A 27,500-nucleotide genomic window follows, 5' to 3' on the forward strand; every position below is an offset into this window, starting at 1 on the left:
GGGAAATTGTCGGAGGGGGAGGGAATAGGGAGAAAGAGTATGAAGAGTAACGTACACAGATATTTAAACACACATATACAGATATACGGATAGCCGGTTTTATATAGTAACGTTCGTCGTAAAAGGATCGTGTTCGGAATCGTGTTCGGCCATGCGAGCGCGAGTATTTTTTCGATGATTTCATCTACGGCATTCGTGTGTGTAGGTACGTACCTACATACATACGCGAGTAACGCAATCATCCCCTTTAGTTACGTTCGAAACGACGAGAGGGTGGCTAAGGGGGAAGTGGAGAAGGAGGTGGAGGACGGTGATCGAGGGCGGAAAGGCGTTAGGGAGCCCCCGCCCTCCTCGATCCTCGAAAGAGGAGATAGTATGCGTTGTACTAGTAGATAGTACGAGCGTCGCCGTTCGTAAAGTGTCTATGTCTATGTATGTATATGCGAGAGAGAGAGAGAGAGAGAGAGAGAGAGAAGGAAGGAGAGAGAATGTAGGAGAAGGATATATATATAGAGGAGAGAGGATACCAGCGAGGGCGGCGCGCCGGCGGCCGCTCTCGCATGCATTTTTTTTCCGCACCTCGCGTATTGATCCCGGAGTCATTCAAAATGGCGGCCAGGGCCGAGTCAGCCAATGACTGCCTGAATCGATGACTGCAGCGAGCCACCCTCGGACCGGCCAATGGGAGGCCGCCGTACGGCGCTCTCTGCGGGAACCACCACCCCGATTATGCGAGACACTGGCCTAAGCCACGTGCATGTGTGCGAACGGGCCATTTGTACATACACGTTAACCTTTAACTGTGTATGTTTCCGGCCCGCTATCGCGCGCGAGCCTGGGCTCGAGAGCTCGTCGATGACCCGGGCCACGTCGATGATTTCCACGGAAAATTCCTCCTTCCTCTCGTACCGCATCTCGTACCCTCCTCCTCCACCTCTCAATCTCCCTCCTCACCATCCTCTCCCTCCTCTCCTATCCACCCTTCACGAAAAAGGCAAAACTTGCGATTGTTACTCAATCGAACGCTTACATGTATACGTATATTTGACTGCAAGCTTTCTCTTTTCCTTTATTATATATTGACAAAGTAGCTCATACGGATCCTTGAAATTTTTTTATTATTTTTATTATTATTATTATTATTATTATTATTTAATTTCTTTTTCTTTCTTTTCTTTTTCCATTTCTTTTCTTTTTCATTTTCGTTCTTTTTAATTTTCATTCTTTTCCCTATCTCGATTTTATTATTATTAGTTACGTTTATTTAACATTCTTTTAGTAGATTTAACTAACATTTTATTTATATGTATGTATTTATATTTGAAAAGTTTCCAATTAATTTATCTCGATCAAATACTTATTTCAATGATTACATGTTGATATTAGAGGGTTAACGATCATTACTCCCGGCCTTGGTAACAATTGCTCGAGATCGTGAGAAAATACCGGGCATAAATGTCTACTCTTCTGTCAGTCATCGATTACTTTTCGTTGAATTCAATTTGCTGGTGATAATTAACGAAAATTCGCCAAACGAGAATATTTACGTGTTACGTTATACATTTTTCTCGAAGAAGAACGAAGCATTCATGATTAATTTTGTCTGTCGAGTGTTTTCTTGAAAAAAAAAAAAAAGAAAAAAGGAAAAGTAATCACTTTAAGGCCGCGCAAACGTTACTCGAACTTTAAAGACGCTATCTTGGTCACCTTGATCCTGGATGCGCGAAGAGCTTATCTTATCTTCTCGGTTGCGCCTAGTGCTTAAAAATGAAGATACTTGATGCATATGAATATTTCCAAAGAAAATACGTTTCTTCAATAAATCGCTCGATAGCAATAAAATATTTATTGTATCAAAAGACAACAAAAAGAAACGAAATAATGTATCATTCAAATTTTTTTCGGATTTATTTATATATTAAAATCAACGAAAGAGAAAGAGTGAGAGAGAATCAAATATTGTTGCATAAAAAGAGACATAAGTTACAGACTCATAAAGAAGAAGGAAGACTAACGCTTACGACTAAGGGTGTTAGGGAATCGTTGAAAAATGAATGATTTTCCTTGATACTGATCGTCCTGGTGCTCTTTGTACACGGTGCAAAGCAAAGAGAATGTCGAAACTCGCGCGAAGCACGAGGCACGATTGCATCACGGCCCCAGCACAACGTGCTGCATCGTGCGCTCTCTCGCGTTGCATTTGTGTGTGCATATGTACTTAGATTAGCTCCTATTGACACAGCCACAAACGACGACGGTGATGGTACAGTCGGGAAAAACGCGAGCAACGCGTTCCACGAACTAGTCACTTCTCGTCTATCGACTTGCGAGTCGTTCTCTCATCGAGTAACAATCTGTTCACTTCTCCACGAGTGCCCAATTCAACCTTTGATCTCGATCAAACATACCAAAAGACTTGATCGTGCTTCGAAAAAAAAAGAAAAAATATCTCTGATCTCTCTTCTCTTGTAATTTCACTTTTTTCTTTCTTCTTTTCTTTCTTTCTTTTTTCTTTCTTTCCTTCTTTTTTTTTTACAAAAGCGATGTGAATTTGGTAAAACACAAAACAATGTAAAAAACATAGTCGACGTAAATTATTTTTTCATTTCGTTGCAATACAATCATCGTATTTCATTTATTTGTTATTTATTATATATATATATATATATATATATATACGTTATATTGATCACGAAATGGCCAATCATTGACGAACTGAAAAGAATATTTTTCTTCGATATATTTCGCAAAATAACAATTCATTTAACACCAATTAAATATACAATCGAGATCAGCATCCGTTAACGTGAAATATTTAATGTAGCTAAATTTGGAATAGAAATGCAGTCTACGAATCATCAAAGAGTGAGGCTCAGTTCATGTACGCTTGGTATTCCCCAATCGTCATTAATGCCACCGACCATTCAAACGAACCTAACAAATTCATGAAGTGTCTCGTTGACTCGCGTTGAGTTTTGCGGATCGCTGACTTTCCCGACGACAATTAGACACTTCGATGACTCCCCCTCCTGTCTTCTAATATTCAATGATTAAAGAACAACTCACCGAATACATACATATATATACATACATACATACATACATACATACATACATATATATATATATACATACATACATACATACATACATACATACATACATACATACATACATACATACATACATACATACATACATACATACATACATACATACATACATACATATATATATATATACATACATACATACATATATATACATATATCCATCTCTCTTTCAGCGATAGCATGTTCGATAATTAAATAAAAGTTTTTCAAAAAGTCATTACGAAATACTCTATACTCTTCCGCCCACAAGCTTCACTAATTAGAATCACCATCGTTATTGTATTTCATCATATTGCAATATAACGATGAGTGGCCCCAGTCAACGATAAGAAACCTATAATTACAATTAAATTAATAAGTCGCTTATTCGTGGATCGCGTATTTTTCTTTTTTTTTCTCTTTCTCTTTTTTCTTTATTTCTTCTTTCCTTCGTTCCATTACAAGAAAACAACGGGTTTTCTGAAAAAGGTGGAGAGGGATGGGTGGGTGGTTTTGATTTCTCTCTCTCTCTCTCTCTCTCTCTCTCCCTCTCTTTCTTTTTCAGAGAGACTTTCTAACTCAACTGTACTAAGTCCACGACGGAGCGGTTTTTCTAGCGCGAGCAGTTTTTCTATTAAGCTTCATTTGTTTCTTTCATTGCGTAATGCGCCGGACGCGTCGCTCATTTCATCCTACTACCAACGACTACTACTCCTACCGTTAGAATTCTTAATCCAGGCCGCAGTTTCGATGGCTTGCACGGTTCTCCGGGCCTTCCGATTCGTCGATTCGGTCTAGATCGTTGATAATGGTCTCAACGAGGAAATCTCTACATAGAAAATAGTGGATCTCGAGGATCGAGATGACAATACCGAGCACAGTTCTTTACCAAAGAAGTTTTATAGATGACAACGTGATAATCAAAGTACGTGGAACTGAGACGATCGGATCGGATATTGTCGGGACAGGTAGAAATTAATCCATTAATTATTTCGGATAAATTCGAATACGATATAAAACGAGCAAAGAAGAAAATTCGGCAACCAGCGCTGCTTAACTTACGGAGCATAGAGTTTCCTACATAATCGATATCCCCGTCAAGCTTAGCATGGACAGAAACCTAAGAACGAGTCACCCTTTTCTGTACTCGTTTGTTCTCTCGTTCCTTAATCCTCCACCAGGCGTCACCTCGGCTCGGGGTAGTATTTCTTAGATACTTAGAGATTGAAAGAAAGGTGCTTTCACACGGTTCAATGATCGTAAACGTAAAATTTATCGTATATGATCAAAGTGTTGTTTTTATCGTTCCAATATTTAAACGAAAAATATAAGATAGGTTATCGATGATCGTAACGTTCTTTTTATCATTCGATTGTTATTACTACGATTAAAACCATCTAATGTTTACGTTATTTTCTAAATCAATGGGGAATCTTAAGTCGATGTAATTTAAAGGGATCGATATAAAAAAAAAATTTACACGTAGAATAGAAAATTTTGATAAATTTAAATCTCGTTCGAAAAAAAAGAAAAAGTGAAAAGAATTTCTCAAAGGATCGTTTCAAACGAAAACATGTTCTAATGAGTCTGACAAAAAAAAATATAATTGTTCGAAGACGCTATCGTTATTGCACCAGGTGACTTCCGAGGAAACGACCACCCTCGCTTTCGCAAGAACAAAACGTCGTCATCATCGTCGTCGTCGTTGTCGTCTTAGTGACAAAGTGTTTCTAGAACATATCGTCGGCAGGTTTGCGAATAAAGGAAAGAGGACGATCGAAAGTAGGCAGGATCGGGGCGAGAAGACAAACGTCTTCCTACGCAAAGAGCACATAGTCGTTATCGGGGGATTCGATCGAGTCGATTCAAGCGGCACACGTTGCAACTGGCCGTCAGCCGAATCGTGCAAGCAAGTGCACGTGCGCGTACACGTCGTACGGTACCTCTCCTTCTCCGAGTTCCACGTCCTTCTCCTCTTGTTCAGTCGTTCTCACTCGTACGGCGGCGAGTCCGTTGTATTTCCTTCCTTTTCGTCCAGCTGCCGATCGGGATCGAGGGTCGGAATCGGGATCAGGATTGGGATCTCGAAGGATAACGCCTGACGGCCGATCCACCCACCCCTTTCTTCCACGAGACACGATTCTCACCTGTTTTTATCCAAACCAACGTACCTAAAATATAAGTAGGTAATACGTATATACTACGTAGGTACGTAGTAGTCGGTACGTATATATATATATATATATATATATATATATATATATATATATATATATATATACAAAAGCCGGTGCTTCATTTGTAATTTAAAGCGAGCCTCGATTACCCAATACCCTCTCTCCTTCAAAAACAACCTATGTAGGTATGTACTTACTTATTTTCGTGGCCCGAGAAAGAATGGCGCACACTCCACCCACGACGAGCGAACCAAGACAGTACTGAATCCTTACTTCGTGGGCAGCCTGCCGCGACCGGAAGTTCGATCGCGATCACGCTATACTACGCGGCTGGATACTTTCTTTACGCGTATTATTCCCCGTACTACTTCGGCCAGGGGAGAATCTCACAGAGGAACCTCTTTTTTCTCCTTGCTCCCCTCCCGCCGCCTGTGGCGTTTTCGATGCACGTTGTCGACTTTACTACGCCCTCCATCGATCGAAAATGTTTTCGCGATAGGCACGATACTCCGGAAGAGATACCGCAATGACTTGTGTACTTACATACATACAAAGTAGAAGATTTTTTTTCTTTTTTTTTCTGCTTCTTTTTCTTTGTCTTTTCTTTTTTTCTTTTTCTTGTTTTGTATATTCCTCGTAACAATCAGAATATTTAGCACCTCTTCGTTATTCATTGAAAAAAAAAAGAAAAGAAAAGAAAAAACGTTCTTTCTTAAAGGAGAAGCGTAAAAATGTAGCTCATTCATGAAAGAACCAACAGGTAAACACGCGGTAACCATAAAGTTACATCGTATTACCGGAAAGAGAGCGGCCATTCATTCGGAAGAGACCCGGGAGGTCAGTGGATTTTTCCTTCCGCCTTTCCGAGCTGCTACCTCATTCGTTGACTTTTTCCATACGACGAACCACCCTCGGTGTTCCGTATAAGGCAAGGCGAGGCTAAAAGAAAAAGAGAAAAAGAGAAAGAGAGAGAGTGAGATAGTGAGATAGTAGGGAGGAGCCGAGTGTCGCTTTCTTTCGCGTCTCTTTCTTCTCTTGGAGTCTTTCAACGTCGCACTCTTTACAGGGTGGACAAAGAGTGGTGTAGGATAAGTACGAGAGAGGGTGAAAGAGAACATGCGTGTTGGTCGTGCGTTGGAAAGCAAGTGGAGGTAAAAATGGGGAGAGCGAAAGAGAGTAGAGTAGAGTAACCGAGAAAAAAAGAGAGAAAAAAATGGAAGAGAGGGAGAGAGGGTCGTTCAGGCAATCCACATTTCCACGTGGCGGGCACGTGGAAAAAAGGACAAGGCCAGCGTAAAAATGCGGCGCGTGGGGGTTGGCCGTGCGGTGGGGATGAAGCGTGTCGAAAGAAGGGAGAGAGAGAGAGAGAGAAAGAGAGAGAGAGAGGGTGGCCCACGCTCGGTGGGAGAAAAAGTTAGAATGAGAGAGATAGAGAGATCGAGATACAGAAGTAGAGAGAGAAACAGAGAGAGAGAGAGAGAGAGAGAGAGAGAGAGAGAGAGAGAGAGAGCAAGAGAGAGAAAGAGAGAAAAGGAAGAAAGAGCGAGTGGAGTAGTCGCATGGAAGGGAGAGACGTTCGATAGGAAGTGGAAGGGATGGAAAGCTCCCTTGATAGGGAAGAGGCCACCGCGCACGTTAGACGAATGCAAGTGGAGACGCTCACGGTAGGTGGTGGGTGGCAAGAGGTGGGGGAGGCGAGGAAGGGAAAGAGAGAGTCATAGAGAGGGGCGCGTAAGACGACCGAGCTAACCATCGACCACCCTCCACACCACAAAATGAACATCGACTCCGACTCTACCTACAAAGTCGACGTCCTTTAACACTTCATGGCTGGACACGAACCTCCTCCTACTCCTTCTTCTTCTATTTTTCTACTTCTTCTTCTTCTTCTTTCTTCTTTTAATTTGTTTCTTTTTTCCCGCATTATTTTTCTTTCTTTCTTCCCCATCCAGTCGAGATTCGAGATTCGCCGAGAGAAAAAATTTCTTCCCCTGTCTGTCAGGGAATGAGCCAATGAAAAAAAGTCCTTCTAAAACAAGGGGGAGTCGGAACAAAGTAGGGTGCCCGATTGGAAGGGGAAAAAAGGCTATTTTTTCTTCTTCTCGTTCACCCCCACTCCCCCGCAGTACGATTAGTCATGCTCGTCTTGCCATACGGGGCACGACGTACTGAGGGAGGAGACCATTTTTATACGGTTCTCTCCCTTCTTTTTATTTCCACCTCGGACCTTCGCTACGCACACCCCCTTTTCTAAGAGCTCCCACACAATTTTTCAGTCAGTCGAACAGCTTGCCTCGTGACGTTAGCACGCTGCCATTAACTATCGTACTTTTCAGTTTTGATCAGAACATATAAGAGCTTTTTTATAAACGTGTATATTTATATATATAAATACATGCATGTATCTCTAAGAAAGTTCTCGGAGTGAGTCAAAGCATCCGTGGAAGTAGGATATAAAAGAGAAACGACACAAAAAAAGAGAACTCCTTACGGAGTTTTCTTCTCCTGCGAGCATAACTCGGAGTGTCGGAGAAAGGAAGAAAGAAAGATAGATAGATACATAGATAGATAGATAGATAGAGAGTGCGAAAGTGCGATAGATAGAGAACAAGAGAGAGAGGGAGAGTGAGAGAGAGAGACAGAGAAAGAGAGAGTGGAAAAAGGAAGGGAGAGAAGGGTAAGCTCGAGTGGGGTAGGCGAGAAGGTAAGCGCGGGGGAGGAAAGGAGAAGAAATTAGAAAAGGAGAGATCTCCCACTCTCTTTCTCACCCCTTATACGACGTTTACCCCCGTTCGAGGCGTCGACGGAGTCTCCGGCTCCCACCCGGCGGCTAAGGGTAGTTTGCGTGCGGCGGGGGAGGACGGTGGTGGCGTCGTCGGCGGCGACGGTGGCGGCGGCGAAGGCAAGGGAGAGAAAGGTCTGAGGAAAGGGGAGACAGAGCGCGCGCCACGCTCCTACGTCGGTTTGGTGGGGGCAAAGGAAAAGAGGGGTGGCTTGAAAACTCCTGTCCTACGACATACTCGGCTTTTTCCTTCTCGGCTAGGTGGATTTTCGACCTGGGAGGATTCGTACAAGGCTTAAGCACGGTCCAGGGTAGCCTGGGCCCTTGCCCGGGCCCCGTGGACCCGACTCCTACAAGGTTCCAATCGAGTAAGAGGGAGTACGAGGTAGTCGAAGGGAGGCGAAGAAAGGCGAGCAAAGGCGAGCGAGGCGGCCAGAAATTTCGCGACCGCGCACCACCTAAGACAACGCCCCTACCCGAACACGCGTTCTTTAAGGCACGAGGGGGTGGCTTTTAGTCAGACGCACGCGGTCTGAGAAGCGCGCCACCACCGACCCCCGACTCGGAGAAGGACTTAGCGTTTCTCGCGAGCCACAGACCTGAGTCAGTTTCGGTTCCTCCTCCGTCAAGGACTCGAACGCGGAAGAGGAGAGACCTTTTTCCACCGTCGTCGTCGTACGTCGTCGGGAGTCGCGTCGTTACCGTTGTAGTAGTCGTCGTCGTCGTCGTCGTCGCCGTCGCCGTCGCCGCCGCCGCCATCGTCGTCGTCGTCGTCGTCGCCGCCGTCGTCGTCGTCGTCGTCGTCGTCGTCGTCGTCGTCTTCGCCAACGTCTTTACCAAGGAAGAACAGTGTCTTGGCTGATACCGAACGCGAGAGAGGTGTTTGCCATTCTAACCACTGACCGGAGAGAACTGCCACGCGAGAGTTACATCGACTTATATGCACCGATAGTATTTACCTACGTCGATTCCACGGACCCACTGATCTCTAGTAAGAGATCATTCTTGGATTCTTTCTACTTCCTCTACGATCGAGCTCTACGATTTTACGCGACGTATTATCGCGCGTTTATATTATTCGACGCGCTTCCTTTTCTTCTTCTTCTTCCTCTTTATCTTCTTCTATTTCTTCTGCTACTACTACTTCTTCTTCTTTTTCTTCTTCTTCTTCTTCTTCTTCTGTTTTTATTTTTTGTGATCGTTTCTTCAGTGCGCGACACCAAGTTCGAAGAAATACGTGTGACGCTAATATCTAGTGTTATTACTTCCTCCGTTTTTATTTTTCTTCTTATTATTCTTCTTATTCTTCTTATTCTTCTTTTTCTTCTTCTTCTTCTTTTTCATCATTATCATCACCATCATCATCATCACCATCATCTTCATCTTCCTCCTCTTTTTTCGTACGAATTTAGTAGGTTTTCCCCTCTTTCGACCGAACGTACCACCGATCCACCCCCTCTCCATCCCCTTACTCATGGAGCCTCTCTGACATGCCCGGTACGTCAGCGTACTAGCTTGCAGTGTTCCGTCGCGATAGCGAACAACTCGATCCTTTCTTCATTCAACAAGATCGGACGAATACAAGTGCCTTTAAGAAAATAATGGGAAGCGGTGTGTGGAGGGAAAGGACTATGTTCGAGGAAAACACTTTATGCGTGGTCGAAAAGCTAAGTGACGAGATCAGCGATCGTGATTGATAGGAGTATCTAGGGAGAAAGAGAAAGAGAAAGAGAATGAAAAAGATAGAAATATTAAGAAAGAAAAAAAAATAGAAAGAGATATATATATATGTATATATATATATATATATATATATATATATATATATATATATATAATTATATATATATATATATATATATAAAGAGAGAAACAAAGAGTGCAAAGTGTGTGTCATTCTTTCCTCATCAAAAGCGAGAAAAGTACGAGCGACAAGTTACTCCGTGCCGGCGGAAAAATTTTCTCTTATCTCGAAATTTTCTCGTTGAACGAAATTCGTCGATCGCTATGTTATTTCTTTCGATAATAATAACAATGTATAGTGTACAATCGTCTAACGGGGTGCGAATATAAGTGTCTAAAATGTGACATCTGTTTTATTTGTTCTAAATGAAACGAAATAAAAGAAAAGTGAAACGTCAACGTCATTTCGTTCAATTTACAACATTCTCTCGTGCTCGGCTTTTTTTATCTAACTATTTTCTTTCTATCTTTATTTCATTCTTTCTCGAATTTCTTAATATCTTCTCTCTTTCTTATCAAATATCGAATGTGAACGTAAGAGGATTTCTCTTAATTATTCATTATTGTTTGAAAATGTTCTGTGCACGTTTGAAAAAAAAAAAAAAAAATATTCCTGAGTTATAATAACCACGAATAAATACTATGCGACGGCAACAGGCGCATACGTTACGCGTATTTTGAAATACATGTCTCTGCGTTTAAAAAAAATGATCGCACGAACGAAATGAAATTAGATTACGTGTGTGTTTGAAGTATGAGGGAGAAAGAGACGACATCGAAAATTTAAGTTGATCGATTGAAAATTTTTTAAACAAAAACAAACAAAAAAACGAATCTCACGCGCCGTCAGAAAAGTCGTATGAAAGTCATGTCGAGCGATTAGTTCTTTCTTTCTTTTTTTTTCTTTTTTTTTTTTTATTTTATTAACTTTTTTTTCTACGAAATTCTTCGCACAAAAATTTTCTCTGTATGCAAACGATTACGCTTCTTCAAACGTCTATCTCCTGTCACGCGTCCACAAATGGGATTTTTCAATTGGAAATAATATTTCAAGTGTTTCGTTTCAACTCCTTCAATGAACTTTAGTAAATTGCGTGACGTTACTGCCAATTAATAAAAGTTTCGTGAAGGATTAAACAACGTGCGATTTAAGTTCGAGAGGATCGTGACGTTAGATCGAAATATGTGTTTTTTGTGCGTCGTCCTTTTCTTCCTCCGTCAACAAGAAACATATCCGTTTTCACATATAATAAATCTTAGTGTCGAAAAAGTGCGATGATCTCGGATCTTGGTGCATCGGCTTTCTTCGAGATTTTTTTGTTCGTGTTTTTATTTTTAATTTTTTTTTTTTTAAATCCCGTTAATATCGTGTGAATGTTCGTCGACTAGTGCGTGTTACTAGAAGACGTGCATAACACGAAAATAATCTTATTTGAATAGGTTAATAATCGGTGAATTAATCAGTGCGCGATTATACACTTGTCGATTGAGAATAAATGGGGCATAAGTCACATGAAATTTGTTTTAAAACGAACGAAGGATTTGCGTTATCGTTCTACATGTTCGTCCCATGTTAGTTTTATCATTATCTTATTAATCCTACAAGCTGATTTTTATGTAAGTAACGTCCCATTGTTTTTATCGTTATTGTTGTTATTATCGTTTTTGTTGTTATCGCCGTTCGTTCGTTCGTTTATACGTTCGTTCGTTCGTTCATTCGTTCGTTTGTTCGTTCGTTCGTTCGTCGATCGAATAATGTTTAACAGAAAATCTTTCAAGTTCGAAATATTTTTTACCGTCTTTTTTTATTTTTACGTTGAAGGGATGAACACGAATGAATGTATTAACTGTCTATTCTCGTCGGCTTGTGTATAATTTAAAGAGTTTTATCATCGAATCGAGCTACATCTATTTTAATATATCACAGTGAAAGCGTAAATTTGCGAGTGCAAATGATCAACGGACATTTTACCGTTCCTCTTAAAGGAAAAATTCTCTTTCGACTTTTTTTGACCGACGCGAGCTGTCAATTATTTTTCGTTAGGAGAATCGAAGATAAATATATAAATATATATATATATATATATATATATATATATATAACGCGATGTGTTCGTTGATTATACTATATAACTTGAATTAACTGTATACGCATGCAACGCGTCCATTAATTTATCTGCCACGTTTATAAAATACGCCGGTAGGTCGACGAAATCGAATGATGTTTTTCTTTTTCTTCTGATTTGCAGCTTCGAGCGGGAGACGCGTTACAGCGAGAAATTCCCGCGCAGGAGAGGAAGACTGGACAAAGCGGAAGAAGCAGAATAGGACGAGCAAAGCGGAAGAAGAAGCGGAGGAGTGCGAGTGCGGAAGAAGAAGAAGAGCGAAAGAGAAGCGGAACGATTATAAGCGGGGTTTGGAGTTGTAGTGATCGGCAACGAATATAAAAACAAAGAAAAAGAGAAAGAAAAAGAGGAGGAGAGAGAGAGAAAGAGAGAGAGCGAGAGCGAGAGAGAGAGAGAGGAAGAGAGAAAGAACATAAGAGAGAGAGAGAGAGAGAGAGAGAGAGAAGATCACGGAAGAAAGAACGAGGAAAGATATCGGCAGGAAGCTCCAATGTAAAACCCCGCGCCGCATACATATATATTTCAGTGTGTTCAAAAAACGAGTGTACCTAAGTGCAATATTAATTAAACCTAAACGATAATAAGAAGCAACCACAACTACCATCGACGATATCGGTAACGACGAGCGGTTAATCGATTATCGAAATAGAATTCCTTTTAAAGAGTTAAAGAGAAACGCTAGAGTCGCATTTCGAGGAGGAGTCGTCGACGCGCGCGAGCCAAAGTGGCAAAAGAGGAAGAGGCTCGAAAGTTTCGACCGCACCACCGACTACCGAAAAGCGGCGGAAAGCGCTTTTAAATAAAGAAAGAGAGAGAGATAGAGACAGAGAGAGAGAGAGAGAGGAGAGAAGAAGAAGAATCTGAAGAAAGTGCACTCAGAGAAAACGCACAGAAAAACGGAGTGACGGAAATCCAAAGAGGAAAAAGCTTCCCTCTCGTCCCGATTACAACAAAAAAAGACTCACACGAAAAATTATACACGCACACACACGCACATCAAACATTCAACGGGGCTAATACTCAGGGCAAAACGGGACGAGCAGTGACTTTATCTATCAGTGCGATTTCTTACACCCCGCTCTAAAGATTTAAAAGCGGTGAAACCTTCGACCGAATCCTGATCGCGTAATAGCGTGGACTATCCTTCCTCGCTTACACCGTCCGGGCTGGGCAATCCTGAATTTTAACCTGAACTTAAGTGTACGCTAGACTTTAAGTTAGATAGACAAAAGAAAAACTAGGCTGTTCTCCTTAATACGGAGTGCATCCATTCGCGCGCGCATCAAAGCAGAAGTTAAAGAGAAAAAAAAGAGAGGTACAGATAGTACATAGACACTACAACATAAACACACACTCACTTAACAAAAATCACACGAACACGTGAGAACACGACACCTTCCTACCCACGACAACGTTAAACGGATAAAAAGAAAAATAATTGAAGGGAGATTAAAGAAGAGAGATCGAGCGAACCCACAGACGGGCATCTGTCTAGAAGAAATCAAAGATATAATATCTACGTACATACTACGTATCGGCGAATCGGAACAAATCCGCGAGGTGACTCGAACAAATTCGTATCACGGCTACGAGAGAATCGAGAATAAGCGGAAGAAAAAGAAGAAGAAGAAGAAGAAGACGAAGAGAAACAGAAAGCAAGATCGTAAAATCGGAATCAAGGTAATCGCGAATAAGGGCAGCTTGAGGCAAACGATCGCCATCGGAAGAAGAAGAGGAAATAGAAGAAGAGGAAGAAGAAGGGAAGTCGAGGGAATCAGCGGAGCGGATTACATGAGCGCAGCAGCGGCCACTAACGGGCACGGGAAGTTGCAGCAGGTGGCGAGTAACTGACGTTGCCCGCCGCCCACGTCGAAGCCCAAAAAGCCAAGGATCGTTATCGTTCTTACGAGGACGATCCTGGGCTGAAGGAGGAGGAGGAGAAGGAGGCGAAGCGATTGTGAGGAAGCGAGTGAGCTAGCCTCGAGCGAGCCGCGAGCGAGGCAAGGAACGGCGCCCAGCGCGGAGGAGTGCCGGCCGTCGAGCTGCTTACCTCAAGGGGTGCGAAAAAGCGGGCAAGCTGCGCCGGAAGGGGGTAGCCCGGGCTTCTCGCGAAGGCCTCAAGATTTCGGACGCGACGGCGGCCCTGGACCTACGCGCCCAGACACAAGCCCAATCGGAATTTGGCTTGGACCACCAGCAGCAGCAGCAACAGCATCACCACCAGCATCAGCAGCAACAACAGCACCATCACCATCAGCAGGCACAACAACAGCCGCAGTCGCAGCAACAGCAGCCGCAGCAACATCCGCAGCAGCAGCAACAACAGCCGCCACCACCGCAGCAGCAGCAACAACAACAGCAGCAGCAGCAGCAACAACAACAGCAGCAACAAACTCAAAACCAAGACAACCGTCCCCACCATCCTCTCCTTCAACAGCAGCCGCAACAACATCACCACCACCACCACCATCATCATCATCAACACCACCCGGGGAATCATCTCCACCCTGGCGATTCGGGGGGTGGGATAGGTGGTGCTGGCGGAGGAGGAGGAGGAGGGGGAGGCGGAAGTGTTGGCGGTGGAGGCGGAGGAAACGCTGGAGGTGGAGGCGACGCTGGAGGAGGCGTCGGCGGAGGTGGTGGTGTTGCTGGTGTTGCTGGAGGACTACCGACATCAACCGAGCAAGATAGAGCCGCGAGATTACAGGACGAAGAAGACGAGGATATTACAGAAAGAGAAGACGAGGAGGAGGACGAGGACCCTTGCAGTTCGCCAGAACCCGATCTCGAGAACGACCACGAATCCATGGAAGTCCAAGCCTCGGCCGTCACAGCGGCGGCCGCCAACTTGCACGCTCTGCGACAGCACGTCTTCAAGATGTCTGATTATTGGCAGCAGCCGCAACGAGGCCCGCCTCAGCATTCACCGGGGATACAGCATAGCCCAATATCAAACTCAACGCAACAGCAACAGCATCAGCAGGTTTCGCAGATGCACAGTCCCCTTGGCCAACAACAGCAGCAACAACAACAACAGCAAGCAGCGGTGTCGCAGGTGCAACAAAATGCCAACTCTGGCCTAGGACAAACGACGAGTCCGCAACAACAATTGCAGCAACAGCAGCAACAGCAACAACAACAACATGCGATGTCGATGAATCAGCAGGCCGCTCAGAGTGCGCAACATCAATCTTCCCCGGCACCCACGACACCGTCACCCCATGCGGATCACCAAGGTGCCATCGCCTCGAGCATGGCCCAAAGTCTCCATACGTTGGCAGCACAGGCCCAACAGAGCATGTCTCAAACGTCAAGCCCATCGCTGGGCGTTCAAGCTGCTCAAGCTCTAAGCCAAAACCTAGGGCAAGCATTGACGCAGGCCCTCACTCAAAACATGCAACAGAACCTTGGTCAAACGTTGCAGCACAATCTGGCGCAAAGTTTGACGCCCAATCTGTCGCCTCAACAACAACAGCTGCTGAACCAACCGCAGAACCTAAGTCAAACCAATCAAAGCTTGCAGAATATTCAAAGTCAGGCGCAAAATCTTTCGCAGACGTTACAACAGCAGGCGCAAAATTTAACGCAAAACCTCAGCCTGAGTCAACAACAGGCATTGCAGCAGCAGGCACAGAATCTAACGCAAAATCTTCAACAACAGGCGCAAAACTTGACGCAAAATTTGCAACAACAGGCACTTAATATGGCCGGTACGATCGGGCAAAACGGTGCGTTAACCGGTATGAACATGTCGGGCAGTCAACAACAAAATTCTCAGAATTCGATGCTTAGTCCTGGCGCGACCAGCCAAGACTCCCACGACGCTACGCTCACGGAGAAGCTCGTCAACGAGTTACAGGTGAGGAAACAAAGCATATATTTCTCAGTTAAGAATTTACATACATAAGCTCGTTATATCTTTCCGCGAACGGTCGCATCTCTTTATACATTTTCCTTTTTTCTTTCGCTTTATTATTATTATTATTTTTTCTTCTTCTTCTTTCTCTTCATCTTCCTCTTCTTTACGATATGTATTTTCTTCCTTTTTTTCTTTTCGCCTTTCTTTTTATTTTTTTTTCCGTTTTTTTCTTTTATTTCCTCTATCTCGTCAGCCTCCCTCGACCATACTCACCGAGAGTAGAGATAAATAACTGGGACGAAGCGACCGCGATAAAAATACATAACGCATCGATAAATAAGGTCGTTCACTCAGGCAGACCGACTCGGACAATACTTTCAAGCAGTTTCTCCACACGGACTGACCGAAGAAAAATATTTGCTCGGATCGTGGCCGACGCGTTAACTTCTCGGCGTTGAGACCGTTAAGATCTCGTTACAGACTCTCTCTCTGATGCTCGCGTGTCGTGACCAAATCGATGTTTTTCTTTTCTACTTTTCTCATACTTCCCAAACGAAACAAGTCTATAACGTCCGTTCGAGAAACTTACTGTATCTCTTTTTTCTTTTTCTTTTTCTTTCAAAAGACTCTATTCGTTTTCCTCCTAATCATATATAACGGACCAAAGAAAAATAAGGATAACAAATATAAAAGAGATCCGTTTCGTAAACAATTATCTCGTCTCGTAAATCGAGCCAGACGACGACGTTGGCAATTTTGACGACAGTTAAAAACCGCGACTGTACCAAGAGATACACTTACGCTGCGGCCGACACGCACACGCACACGCACACACGCGCATATATATACATACACACAGAGACACACACACATACACCGGAATAAGCTGAAGTACAATATCGCGTAAAGCTGAGCACGCAGACGAATGCAACGTGTACATGTAACGCAAACGAAGCAACGCGTGGTAACACGCACGGTAATGTACACTTATGCATGAATCTATCTATGTATGTGTATTACTACGTATGTATGTACTTACACACGTGCTCTCCACGAGGGAGGGCGAGCGCGGGCGTTCGAGCTCTCGTGCACGCGTACATTGAAAGCCGCGATGCCGCAAATGCGAACGCGGCCCACGCACACCAACGCGGGGATGCAGATACGTCGTCTCTCGGGGTTCTTGACCCGCGCAACACAGATAATACCATACGCATACGTCATACGGTACGCCGAGAAGATGTTCCCAAGAAAATATCGTACTGCGTTTCTCCGCTGGCATGATGTTACACCGATACACTTCTCCGCCACGACGTCGACGACGACGTCGACGACGACGACGATGACGACGACGACGACGACGACGACGATGACGACCACGAGGAGGAGGAGTTTAAGTTCCATTATCAATTTTCTTTTTTTCCCCTTATTTGTTTTTATCTTTTTTCTTATAAATTTTATTTTAACAATCTTCACAATTTTCTAATATTAACTCATATATAAATACATACATACTTATATATATATATATATATATATATATATATATATATATATATATACATATCTATATATACATACATATATATATACACTTATCTACATATACATACACATGTATATACATATATATATATATATATATATATCTGTATATATAGTCTGTATATATAGTATATGAACGTCGACATCGTTTCTATGAGAAACGTATAAATAGAATAAATTTAGAAAATTTTATGCGTTGGTAGGTATCGTTGATCCTTATAATCGTGTTAGTCGTAAAAAACACAAGCTACCTATAAAGCTTGTCTTAGAGATTTACTCTAAGAGAATGGTAATAGTGGATGAAGAATTGGAACCGGACTAATACGAGCCTCCTGTCTTGCCCGATAGTCTCGTGCCTCTGCGGCGGGGCTTGGTGGTGCGGGAGGTGCTGGCGGAGGCGGAGGAATGGGCAACATCAGCGAACGCACCCTCGAGGAATGCTGGTCCACCCTGCAGCGAGTGAGTTGAACACTCAGCCTGTTCACGAAACCCCTTTAAATAATTCTTCTTCGAGTCCCTCATACGTACATAACACGTGCATACATTCATTTTTATCGCTTATCTTTTTTTTTGTTTCGGAACATCACATTTTCTCTTTTTCAATTTATCATATTATCGATTCAACATCGATCCATTTTTTTCTTCTGCAAATCACACACATACACACGTACGTAGCGTTCATACATACACGTAGATGTGTTCGTTCTTGCACGTTCTTGAATTGAAGATCCAATTGGACGATTTCGTCCACTTTTATTTTGTGCCCTTTACCACACCAACCTCCGCCACCTCCCTATTTTTTTGAGCTTGCTCGTTTGTTTTGCACATCGTGTTTGTACACACAAAAAAACAATTATTATTTTCTTATAGATTTCTCATAAAAACAAACATATTGTCGTAGCTCGCATGTTATATCCATGTATTTGTATGCTTTTTCACTATTTCGATACCACGTATTCCTATATATATGTGGTTAGTCTTATAAATGAATTAGGAAACAAACGATTCGTTCGATCTGACATATTTTATATCACCAACTTAGCGATCCGTAAAATATAAAATAAAGACAGTAGAAGAGAAATAAATAGAATGTGGCGATGTTGATAATACATTATCGCCGGCGTTTTCGATCTGGAAGTCGCGAAGAAAGTCGAGAATAAAGAAATAAGGCGACATTAACGAGCCTTGAATCGCGTCGGAGCATCACTACGATGCTCGGAAATAATGGGGTGGGTCGGTTAATGGGAAGTAAAGGGGCTTTTCCCTGGACGAAAGAGGAGAGGGGAATGTAGAGTAGGGAGCAGAATAAGGGGAAAAAAGAAAAAACAAAAAAGAGAAAAAGAAATTAAAAGAAAGCGGGAGAAAAAAGAAAGGAGAGAGAGAGAGAGAGAGAGAAAGAGCGCGAAGAAGAAGAAAAAGAAGAAAAAAGGAGTGAGGAACGAAGAAGAAAAGGTGGAAGTAGGTACTACATTGTAGGTAGGAAGTGAAAAGTAGGAGGAGTGCCACGGTAACGGTTGGGAAACTTTTAAATTCTCGTCCGCGCTACGAAGCAACAATTTGTTTCGTTAAGTAGCCGCTCGGTCTTTTGTTTTTGCGGCTTCTTTTATTTTTCAAAGGGATGGGTTGGTGAAGTAGGTGGGGAAGGGTAGGTAGGGTAAATGCCGGTGGTCTCGGTTTTCTTCCTCTCTCGCTCTCTTTCTCTGTATCACGTAAAACACGCCTTCCATCTCTCTCTCTCTTTCTCTCTTTCGGCACCTTAAAAGCCCACATAGCACATAGTACACGGCGCACGCTGAGTGAAAACTTGCAAGAAAATCGCGAAAACGGTCGGCACGATGGCGAAGTTTTCGCGTTTCCGAGGGATTTAATTAAAAGATTTGGACTTCTTTGTGCTCCTCGAGTGGTACGACGCGTCACTCGCATCGTGAACGGAGGCCAAAGACTTGCCGGAAAAATGTGAACTTTTTTGGATAAACGAAAGAGAGAGAAAGAGAGAGAGAGAGAGGAGAGAAAGAGAGAAAGAGAAAGAGTGAGAGAGGTATGTCGGCTCGTCGGCTCTCATGCGAGAACCTTGACTACGACGTCCTTAAGCCTTTGGCCCCCACGTTTAAAGATTCGGGGTTTTCGGGGGAAAAGTGGACCATCTATAATCGGCTTTGTCGTCCACGCGCGTACAAGCACTGACCCCTTGGACATCAAACGAACGGACGCGACATAATATTTCGCACCCTCCTCACGCACCACTAATCTTTCAAGAAGACGTCCTCTCCCACCTTTCGTGTGGGCAGACGATGCTCAGACGACGACGCCGACGGAAGTTCTGGAAAAGAACAATGCTTCAAAAATTCATTGGATCAGATCCTAAGAGAGAATGAGAGAGATAGAATGAAAGAGAGAGAGAGAGAGAGAGAGAGAGAGAGAGAGAGACAGAGACTGAATGTTACGTGAGAGTGTTAGACTAAAAAAGAAAGAGTTAGTGGGGTGTGAAAAGATTACTCCAAAGCAAACACTCGACAGTTTCGTTCTCATGAAAGAGACAAACGCCCTTATGAGATTGTTTCCTTCCGCTCGCGCACTACCGCCAAAAATTAAAATCCAATTACTTCGACGCCTCGTTCACCGTACCCGATGATTCAAATGAATTTTTTGCTCTAACCTCCTCTTTTAACCCTAACCAGAAACCGGTTCGCCGTGTAACTACCGTGACTACCAATACAGTCTTCATCGATTTCGGGCCCTCCTCCGATCTCGGATCGGTGACAGCTGCATGAGAAAAACCGGAACGTTCACGAAGAGAAAAGAGAGAGAGAGAGAAAAGAAGAAAAGAAAAGGAGAAGGTGAGAAGAGGAGGCAGGAAGGCAAGAGGCAAAAAAAGGGGTAAAGGGAGGGACGGAGGGAAAGAAAAAAGAAATATAAAACAAAAGAGAATCTCGGTTACTTTCTGTCTTGAAAGAAATGTACTTGAATTATTTCGTAAATTTTTTTTCTTTCCACATAATTCAATAACGTTGATCGATGTTTTTAATCATTAAAATTCGATTATTATAATCATATATATATGACTATAAGTACTGTCGGCATATATATGTATTATCGGCAATAGGTAGGTTTCCTCTGTAAAGGACTCTTGTACGTCTTAAAATACGAATCATGCTTAAGCGCTACTTTCTTTCTCACGTGTATTTGAACCACCCCGAAAAAGAAGGGGTTTTTTGCGTTCAATCCCGAAGGTCGTTCCTTCCTACTATTTAAATAACGGTTCTCGCACGCGTGTCATTGTTTCACGATTTTCTCTCTCTCTCTCTCTCTATTCGAAACGAAGTAACCCTTTTTGCAAGAACGCAAAGAGGACCGGAGGAGAGGGGAGAAGGTCTTCTTCGTTTCGAACCGCAAGACAAAAAAGAAAAAGATGAAAGTACCGGAGCGAAAAGGATTGAACAACCGATGGGAAATAAAATAATAAGAAGAATATGAAATAAGAATAAGAATAAGAAGAATAAGAGAAAGAAATAGAGATATAAAAGAAGAATAAGTAGGAGTTCCGTGCCTCGTGGCCGTTACAACAAACGAAAATAAAATTACGACGTCTCAAGAGCAACTTGCTCGCTTCCATCCCGGCGAATCGCTTGGCCCGTCTTCGCGGCTTTTCTGTAATTTTCTGTGATTTTCAGATCGCATGATAGTCGACGATAAGACAAACCTTTGTGGTCTTTCCCTGTGCTAGCTTTTACCGACACGAGTTAATCGAATATAATTCGATCGTTCCTACTGTAGCTCGAATTCGAAGGTGGTAATGATCGAATAATACTCCGATCGACAAGAATGAAAGAGAGAGAGGAAGAGAGAGAGAGAAAGAGAGAGAAAGAGAGGGAAAGAAAGAAAGAGAGAAGTTCCTTTTTCTTGCGATAATGAAGCAACAATGAAGAGCGCAATTCGATTGTATCACGAGAGAACTTTCTGCGAATAAATCTAACGAATTTTCAATCATCCCCCAATTCTCTCCCTCTCTCTCTTTCTTTTTTTCTTTATTCCCCATTCACGTTTATGAAATAATTTTTGAATGAACTATCAACGAGAACGATGTCACACGTAATGACAAATTGAAATTTCTTTTAACCTTGACCAATAAAAAATTCGAATATACCAAGTTGTCGATCCAAATTGGCCGATCTCGTCGAATAACGAGAGAGAGAGAAAAAACCTAAGAACTAAACGCGATTCGAATTAAAGAAGAAAAGGGAAGGAAAGGACGAAGAAAGTAAAGGAAAGAGGCTCGGCTCTCGGCTCCGAGCGGAACGGACGGCACGCAGATACGTGGCAGCCCCGCCGGCTACAGCTCTCTTTCTTCTTCTTTTTCTCTTCTTTCTTCGTCTCTCTCTCTCTCTTTCTTTTTCTTTCTCTCTCTCTCTCTCTCTCTCTCTCTCTCTCTCTCGCCTGTTCTCCCACTCTTTCTTTTCCTGTCTCCCTTCCGAGCAGTTTCGCCGTGACCTACCCCAAGAAGATCGCGAAAAAGAGAAAAAGAAGTAGTCGACGCGATGGAAGGAGAAACGCTAGAGTGAGCCAGCTAGTGAGAAACATAAAGAGAGAGAGAGAGAGAGAGAGAGAGAGAGAAAAGGAGAGGGAGAGAGAAACAGAGAAAGAGAAAGAGAGATAAAGGGAGAGGAAGGGAGGGAGGGAGGGGGAGGGAAAGCGCCCACACACGCCTTCGAAGTGCAGTAACGACGCGGAGGGAGAAAGAAGAAGTCGTGGAGGGGCTGAGAGGGGAGAGCACTCTGAGCAGAGTTTATTCTTTGTGTCGCGCGTGTGGCTGAGGGTTTTTTTTTATCGTTCGTTGACTCCGCATTTTCTCTCTCTTTCTCTCTCTCTCTCTCTCTCTCTCTCTTTCTTTCTCTTTTTCTCTCTTTTTTCTCTGTCTCTCTCTCTCTCTCTCTCTTTCTCCCTCCCCTTTTTCTTTCTCTCTTTCTTTCTTTCTCTTTTTCCTTCTCTCTTATGCACTCGCGAGCATTCGTGCAGCCTCGGCGGTCCGAGCCGACCAACGCCACGCACGATAAGATTGCGCTCGCAGGGACGAGTCAAAGATCTATACCTCTCTCTCTCTCTCTCTCTCTCTCTTTTTCTTTCTTTCTTTGTCCCTGTCTCTCTCGTCGAAATTTGCTCGTTGGCATTCATTCGTTCACTTCTCGTTCTGCGAAAGAATTTTTCTGATCTCAAGGTCGTTCGATAATATTTGATTTATTCTTATTTATTTTATTTAACTTTCTGGAAAATAGATTCTTATTTCCATTTACGCAATATACGTTAAATCGAGGAATCTTGGATATGACCTGGTATCCCGTTTTATTTCGGATAGCTGGTCACGATCGCCGAAAATGAAAGGAATCGTATAAACGGTTGGCGTATCGCTTGCATATAGTTTGCAAATAAGCGAATAAGCGACAGCCGGCATTATGCCGATTACCGGCACGTTCTCGCGCGATCAACGGAATTCATTATCGAACGGAGAACGAAAGACTCGCGGGTCCCGCGAACGTATCGAGTACAACGACGAAACACACGACTTCGTCACAAGGTTATTGACCTCCTCTTCTCTCAGGCGTTCCCATAATGCATGTGCAATTACGGGCGGAGCGCCGGAAAGAGATTCAATGTTTTGCGTCTCTGGATAAAATTAAACTCGTAACAGTTTTACGTAGGGACGGACGTATGTATGCTCGTATGAGCGAGCGTATCTGTGCGTACGTGCGTGCGTACATAAGTACGTGCATTTCTATATGTATGTATCATTGATAGTAGCCATGCGTACAGAACCTACCAGTCTGTTTAATATTTTGTAAAAAAGAAAAAAAAAGAAAGAGAGAGTGAGTTTTCGTTCTCCGGAAAATTTCATCGATCGTTGATACAAGGTCGATGACCTTGACTATTTAATACGTATTGATGAAAAATGTAAACGCAACAACTGACGCTCGTCAAGACCGTTTGAGAACAGTTAAATATCTCATAATAATTCCTGTTTAAGAAAGAAAGAGAAAGAGAGAAAGAGAGAAAGAAAAATAGAGATAGATAGAAAGAGGGAGAGAGTATATAACAGTGAGAGAACGGCTTATAATCCGCGAACGTCCTATATTTAAGCTAGCCTATATTTAAGAGCCGTCGCTAAAGCGACCAAAGTCTACGAAAGTCGATACCAAGTTTCATCGCGATTCTCTCTTTCTCTTTCTCTCTTTTTATGCCAAGACCTTATTTCTCTTTTCCAGAGGTAACGTTTCGATAAACTTCCTCGGCCACTTTCATGTAATCGCATTTCGCCCTTTCGAAAGTTTTCGCGCTCGTTGAATTTTTATCCTAGTTACTAAATAATGGACGGCAAGAGTAAAAAAAGAATGTAAAAAAGGATATTATTAATTTGAAAATAACGCGAAATACATAGAAGAGAACAGGATAAAATAAACATTGGAAGACTGAGGGGAGGAGGGTTGTATTAAAGACAGCAAAAAAAGAAAAAGAAAATATGAATGTTCAAAAGAACAAAATTAATCTACATTCATCATTTAAATCTGACGTATCTCGCGAATAACGAAACATAATAAAAGACGTTTCCTAATTTCATGAAAAGCACCTTTACGATTTTACGACCAATTGACCAATTCGAATGGATTTGATAAATAATAGGATCACGTATAAATATAATAATAAAAGTAAACGAAAAGACGTTTGATCGAAAATATAGAGAAAAAATGAGAGAAGTAGAAAAGAACAAAAGGGGAAAAAGAAAAAAAAGGAACAAAAAAGAAAAAGAAAAACTGGTAAAGGTCTGGAAGACGAAAGCCGCCGTTTCGCTCCCGTTCGAGTCAAGAAATCTCAGCGTCCGCGTCCGCGAAAGAGAGCCCGCGCATATCCGAGAGTCCTCCCCGCGTTCCTCTTCTCCCCTCTCATCTCCGGCTTACAGAGCTGCGGCGGCAAAAGATCGTTGCCCTTCTAAATATAAGTTTGCAAAATCGAAGAACAAAACTGCAGAGTTTTGCCGCGGTCTGCGCGGCTCTCCTCCGTGTGTATATTGCCGGTGGATCAGCCCCTTCTTCTTCTTTTTCTTCTTCTTCTCCTTCGCTATCTTCTTCTTCTTCTTCTTCTTCTTCTTCTTCTTCTTCTTCTTCTTCTTCTTCGCAATCTTCTTCTTATTCTTCTTCTATTTCTACTTCTACTTCTACTTCTACTTCTACTTCTACTTCTACTTCTACTTCTACTTCTTCTACTTCTACTTCTACCACTCGTTCTCTCTCGCCTTTCCATCCGACAAGCTCGATCCTCCTCCCCCACCTTCTCCTCCACCTCTCCCATTCTCGTTCTCCACCTCCACCATCTTCGTTCCTTTCCATCCCACTGTAACTCCATCATTCCGAGGATTCACGAATCCGCTTCATCCGTCTACCGAACGACTTTCGCTCGAAATTCGTGCGTTTCTTTTTAAACGTAATCGTAGGTCATATTGTTTCTTTCCTTTTTTTCTTTTCTTTACATCGTTTTTCTTTTTCTGTTTTTGTTTCTCCTTGAAATAAAAATAAATAACGGGAGACGAGAAATTATGATATTTCATCGTCATCAGGAATTGCGCGAAACTGGCCTAAATTGATAAGCAGTCGGAAGTTACAGATGAGTGTAAGGATCGAAAAGTGAGTTAGATAGAAAAAGTATTTCCGCAATAGGACGTAATTATCTAAGTTACTATATATAAGCACATATATAGTATACCAAGTTTTAATGAATGATGAAATATAATAGTAGTAAAATTCGACTATTATTAATAATAATAGCCGAAGAAATAGAAAATGTGAAGAAATATATTATGTGTATTGCAACAAAATATAAAAAGAGAAGATCGGTGTTAGAAAGCTTTGGAAGAAAGCTGACAGCATTGAACGAAATTCGCGCGCTCGCCCGAACGTAGTCGTAGGTCAGGAACCGGCCGAGTATACGAGAGTGAGGAGGATGAGGAGAGAGACGAAACGAGAGGGAGACCGATTGGAAGAGGGAGAGAGAGGGAAGAAGAAGGGTGGGAGGAAGAGAGGGGATCCCTCTCGTGCTGTTAAAAGAGAGAAAGAGAGATAGCGTGCTCAGCATGGAAAGGGTAAAGAGAGAAAAAGAAATAAAGAAAGAAAGAAATAAAGAAAGAAAGAAAGAAAGATATGAATACAAGCGAACTCTCGGTGGCGAAGAAAAACGAATAAGAAACGACGATGCGGGAGGAGATCCTCCTTTGAGCGAGAAAGAAAGAAAGAAAGAGAGAGAAAGAGAGAGAAAGATAGAGAGAGAAGGAAAGAGAATGTGTGGGCGTGGATGGGGCAAGGAGAAGGTGGAAAAGAAAGAGGTAAAAAAGATCGTGTCGAGAGGAAAAAATAGCCGATTTGGAATCTGGGTTAACGGGGCCGAGACGATGCACAATGACAACGCTCCAATGCCATTCGCTGAGAGAGAGAGAGAGAGAGAGAGAGAGAGAGAGAGAGAGAGAAAGAGAAAGAAAAGTCGTCAATACGTAGTGACACGTAAACGAGGATATCTCCTCTCCTTTGTTCGATCGATCGCCGCAAGGAAAAAAAAGAAAAAAAAGAAGAGTTAATATCGTATCCTTGACAAACTTTCTTCGTTTTTCCTTTTTTTTCTTTTTCTTCTTCATTAAAAATCTTTCAAATTGCAAGAGGATGTCCTAGAAAGTAGACGGTATTGAAAGAATAAAAGAGAAAGAGAGAGGGAGAGAGAGAGAGAGAAAGAATGCGTTTTGAAAGAGCAGTAGCGCTCTCGGCATGATCGTCATCGTCATCTCCGCGTGCGTGGGTGAATAGCCTGACCGTTCGAAAGAGGTAGGAGTGGGCGAGAGGGAGAGGGAAGAAAGAAAGGAAGGAAGAAAGATGGTACTTGAGTGAAGAAGAGAGAGGGAAAGAGAGAGACAGAGAGAGAGAGAGAGAGATCGCAAGGTGTGAGATAGAGAGAGTTCGGTGCATGCAACGCATTGGAGAGAAAGAGATAGATAGATAGATAGATAGATAGATAGATAGATAGATAGATAAATAGAGAGAGAGGGAGAGAGAGAAAGAGAGAGAGAGGATATGAGAGGCGGGAACGAAAGGAACTAAAAAAGATGGGAAAGGTCTTTCTAACTCCATGCGTTTCTCTACGCAAGGAATATTGTGGTAAACGTATTTGGGCTTAGGCCCTTCCTAAAGTGGTGCCTTCTATCCCCACTCTAATCTTTTTCTTTTTCTTCCTTTCTTTCTTCTTACTTCTCCTACCACCCTCCCCTCCCCCTGTTACCCGACTGCCACCACCACCACCACCACCACATTGTTCTCACGAAAGGAGCAACCGAATTTGAAGAAAGGCCATTGGCCGAATGTTTCCTACTTCCCGATTAGGAACTGCCCTCCGACAAGACGCTATTTTCGGGCAGTGTTTAGTCGTTGGCATGCGGCGAGCCATAGGGAAGGTCACGCGGCTTCGGTAAACTTACGGATCAATCAGACGATCTTGACCGTCGCGATCAAGTTCATCGATTCCCCCGTAGCGACGCTCCCAACTACTATTACTCGTCGCACGGATCGTGTTCTCGTTAATTTTAATGAATCCTCGTGGCTCATGCGTTCGTAATAAAGTCAACGAGGTTAAAACTTCAGAACCGATGGCAGATATAGATTTCGGATGGTATACGACGAGAGGACATGGCAAGAGGAGGATAGCAAATTTTCTTCTTTTTCTTTTTTTTTTGCACAATCGGCACGTAATTAGATGTGTGATTTCGTTGAAAATCTTTCGATCTCCTAATAATGATGATGATGATGATAATGATGATGATGATGATGATGATGATGATGACGATGACGACGACGACGACGAATAAGAATAAGAAAAAGAAAAGGAAGAAGAAGAAAAGAAAGAAAAGGAAAAGAAGAAGTAGCTGGAGTCCGAGGAGGACCGCGACCGCCGTTGAGAGAGTCGAGCGGTGAGAAGTCGCGATCTCGCTCGCGAGCTAGCTAGCAACCCCACTCCTCCGTAGCTCCCCTGGATCCGCTCTGGCGACTCCTCGAGGCGAGTACTCTACCTTCGGACCTTCGCGCCAGTAACCCCCTCCATCGTGCGCTCAACCAATCGCGGCCGAGGACGCCGGCGTGAAGCCTACGCGACGGCGGCCAA

General features: G+C 42.9%; 1 protein-coding gene and 1 long non-coding RNA gene across 13 annotated transcripts in view; both read left to right on the plus strand.

Annotated features, from left to right (window-relative positions):
• The window catches only part of LOC124427550, a 32,187-nt gene extending 20,005 nt beyond the window's left edge, over window positions 1–12,182 (plus strand). Inside the window, exon 4 of one of the 2 annotated variants that reach the window (XR_006942984.1) lies at window positions 12,044–12,182. This is a non-coding gene — a long non-coding RNA (uncharacterized LOC124427550). The remainder of the gene's footprint in view (window positions 1–12,043) is intronic. The other variant, XR_006942983.1, reaches the window with a different exon arrangement.
• A 1,745-nt stretch (window positions 12,183–13,927) lies between these two features.
• LOC124427549 (zinc finger protein rotund-like) overlaps window positions 13,928–27,500 on the plus strand; it is a 90,385-nt gene continuing 76,812 nt past the window's right edge. For 4 of the 11 annotated variants that reach the window (XM_046970575.1, XM_046970576.1, XM_046970570.1 and 1 more), the window contains exons 1-2: window positions 14,017–15,779; window positions 17,670–17,780. In XM_046970575.1, coding sequence (XP_046826531.1) covers window positions 14,727–15,779; window positions 17,670–17,780 — 1,164 coding nt within the window. In that variant the 5' untranslated portion in view covers window positions 14,017–14,726. Of the gene's footprint in view, window positions 15,780–17,669; window positions 17,781–27,500 lie in introns of all 11 variants that reach the window. The other 7 variants (XM_046970568.1, XM_046970567.1, XM_046970573.1 and 4 more) reach the window with 4 other exon arrangements.

The sequence above is a fragment of the Vespa crabro genome, chromosome 10 (genome assembly GCF_910589235.1).
Source record: "Vespa crabro chromosome 10, iyVesCrab1.2, whole genome shotgun sequence".
Taxonomy (NCBI): Eukaryota; Metazoa; Arthropoda; class Insecta; order Hymenoptera; family Vespidae; genus Vespa; species Vespa crabro.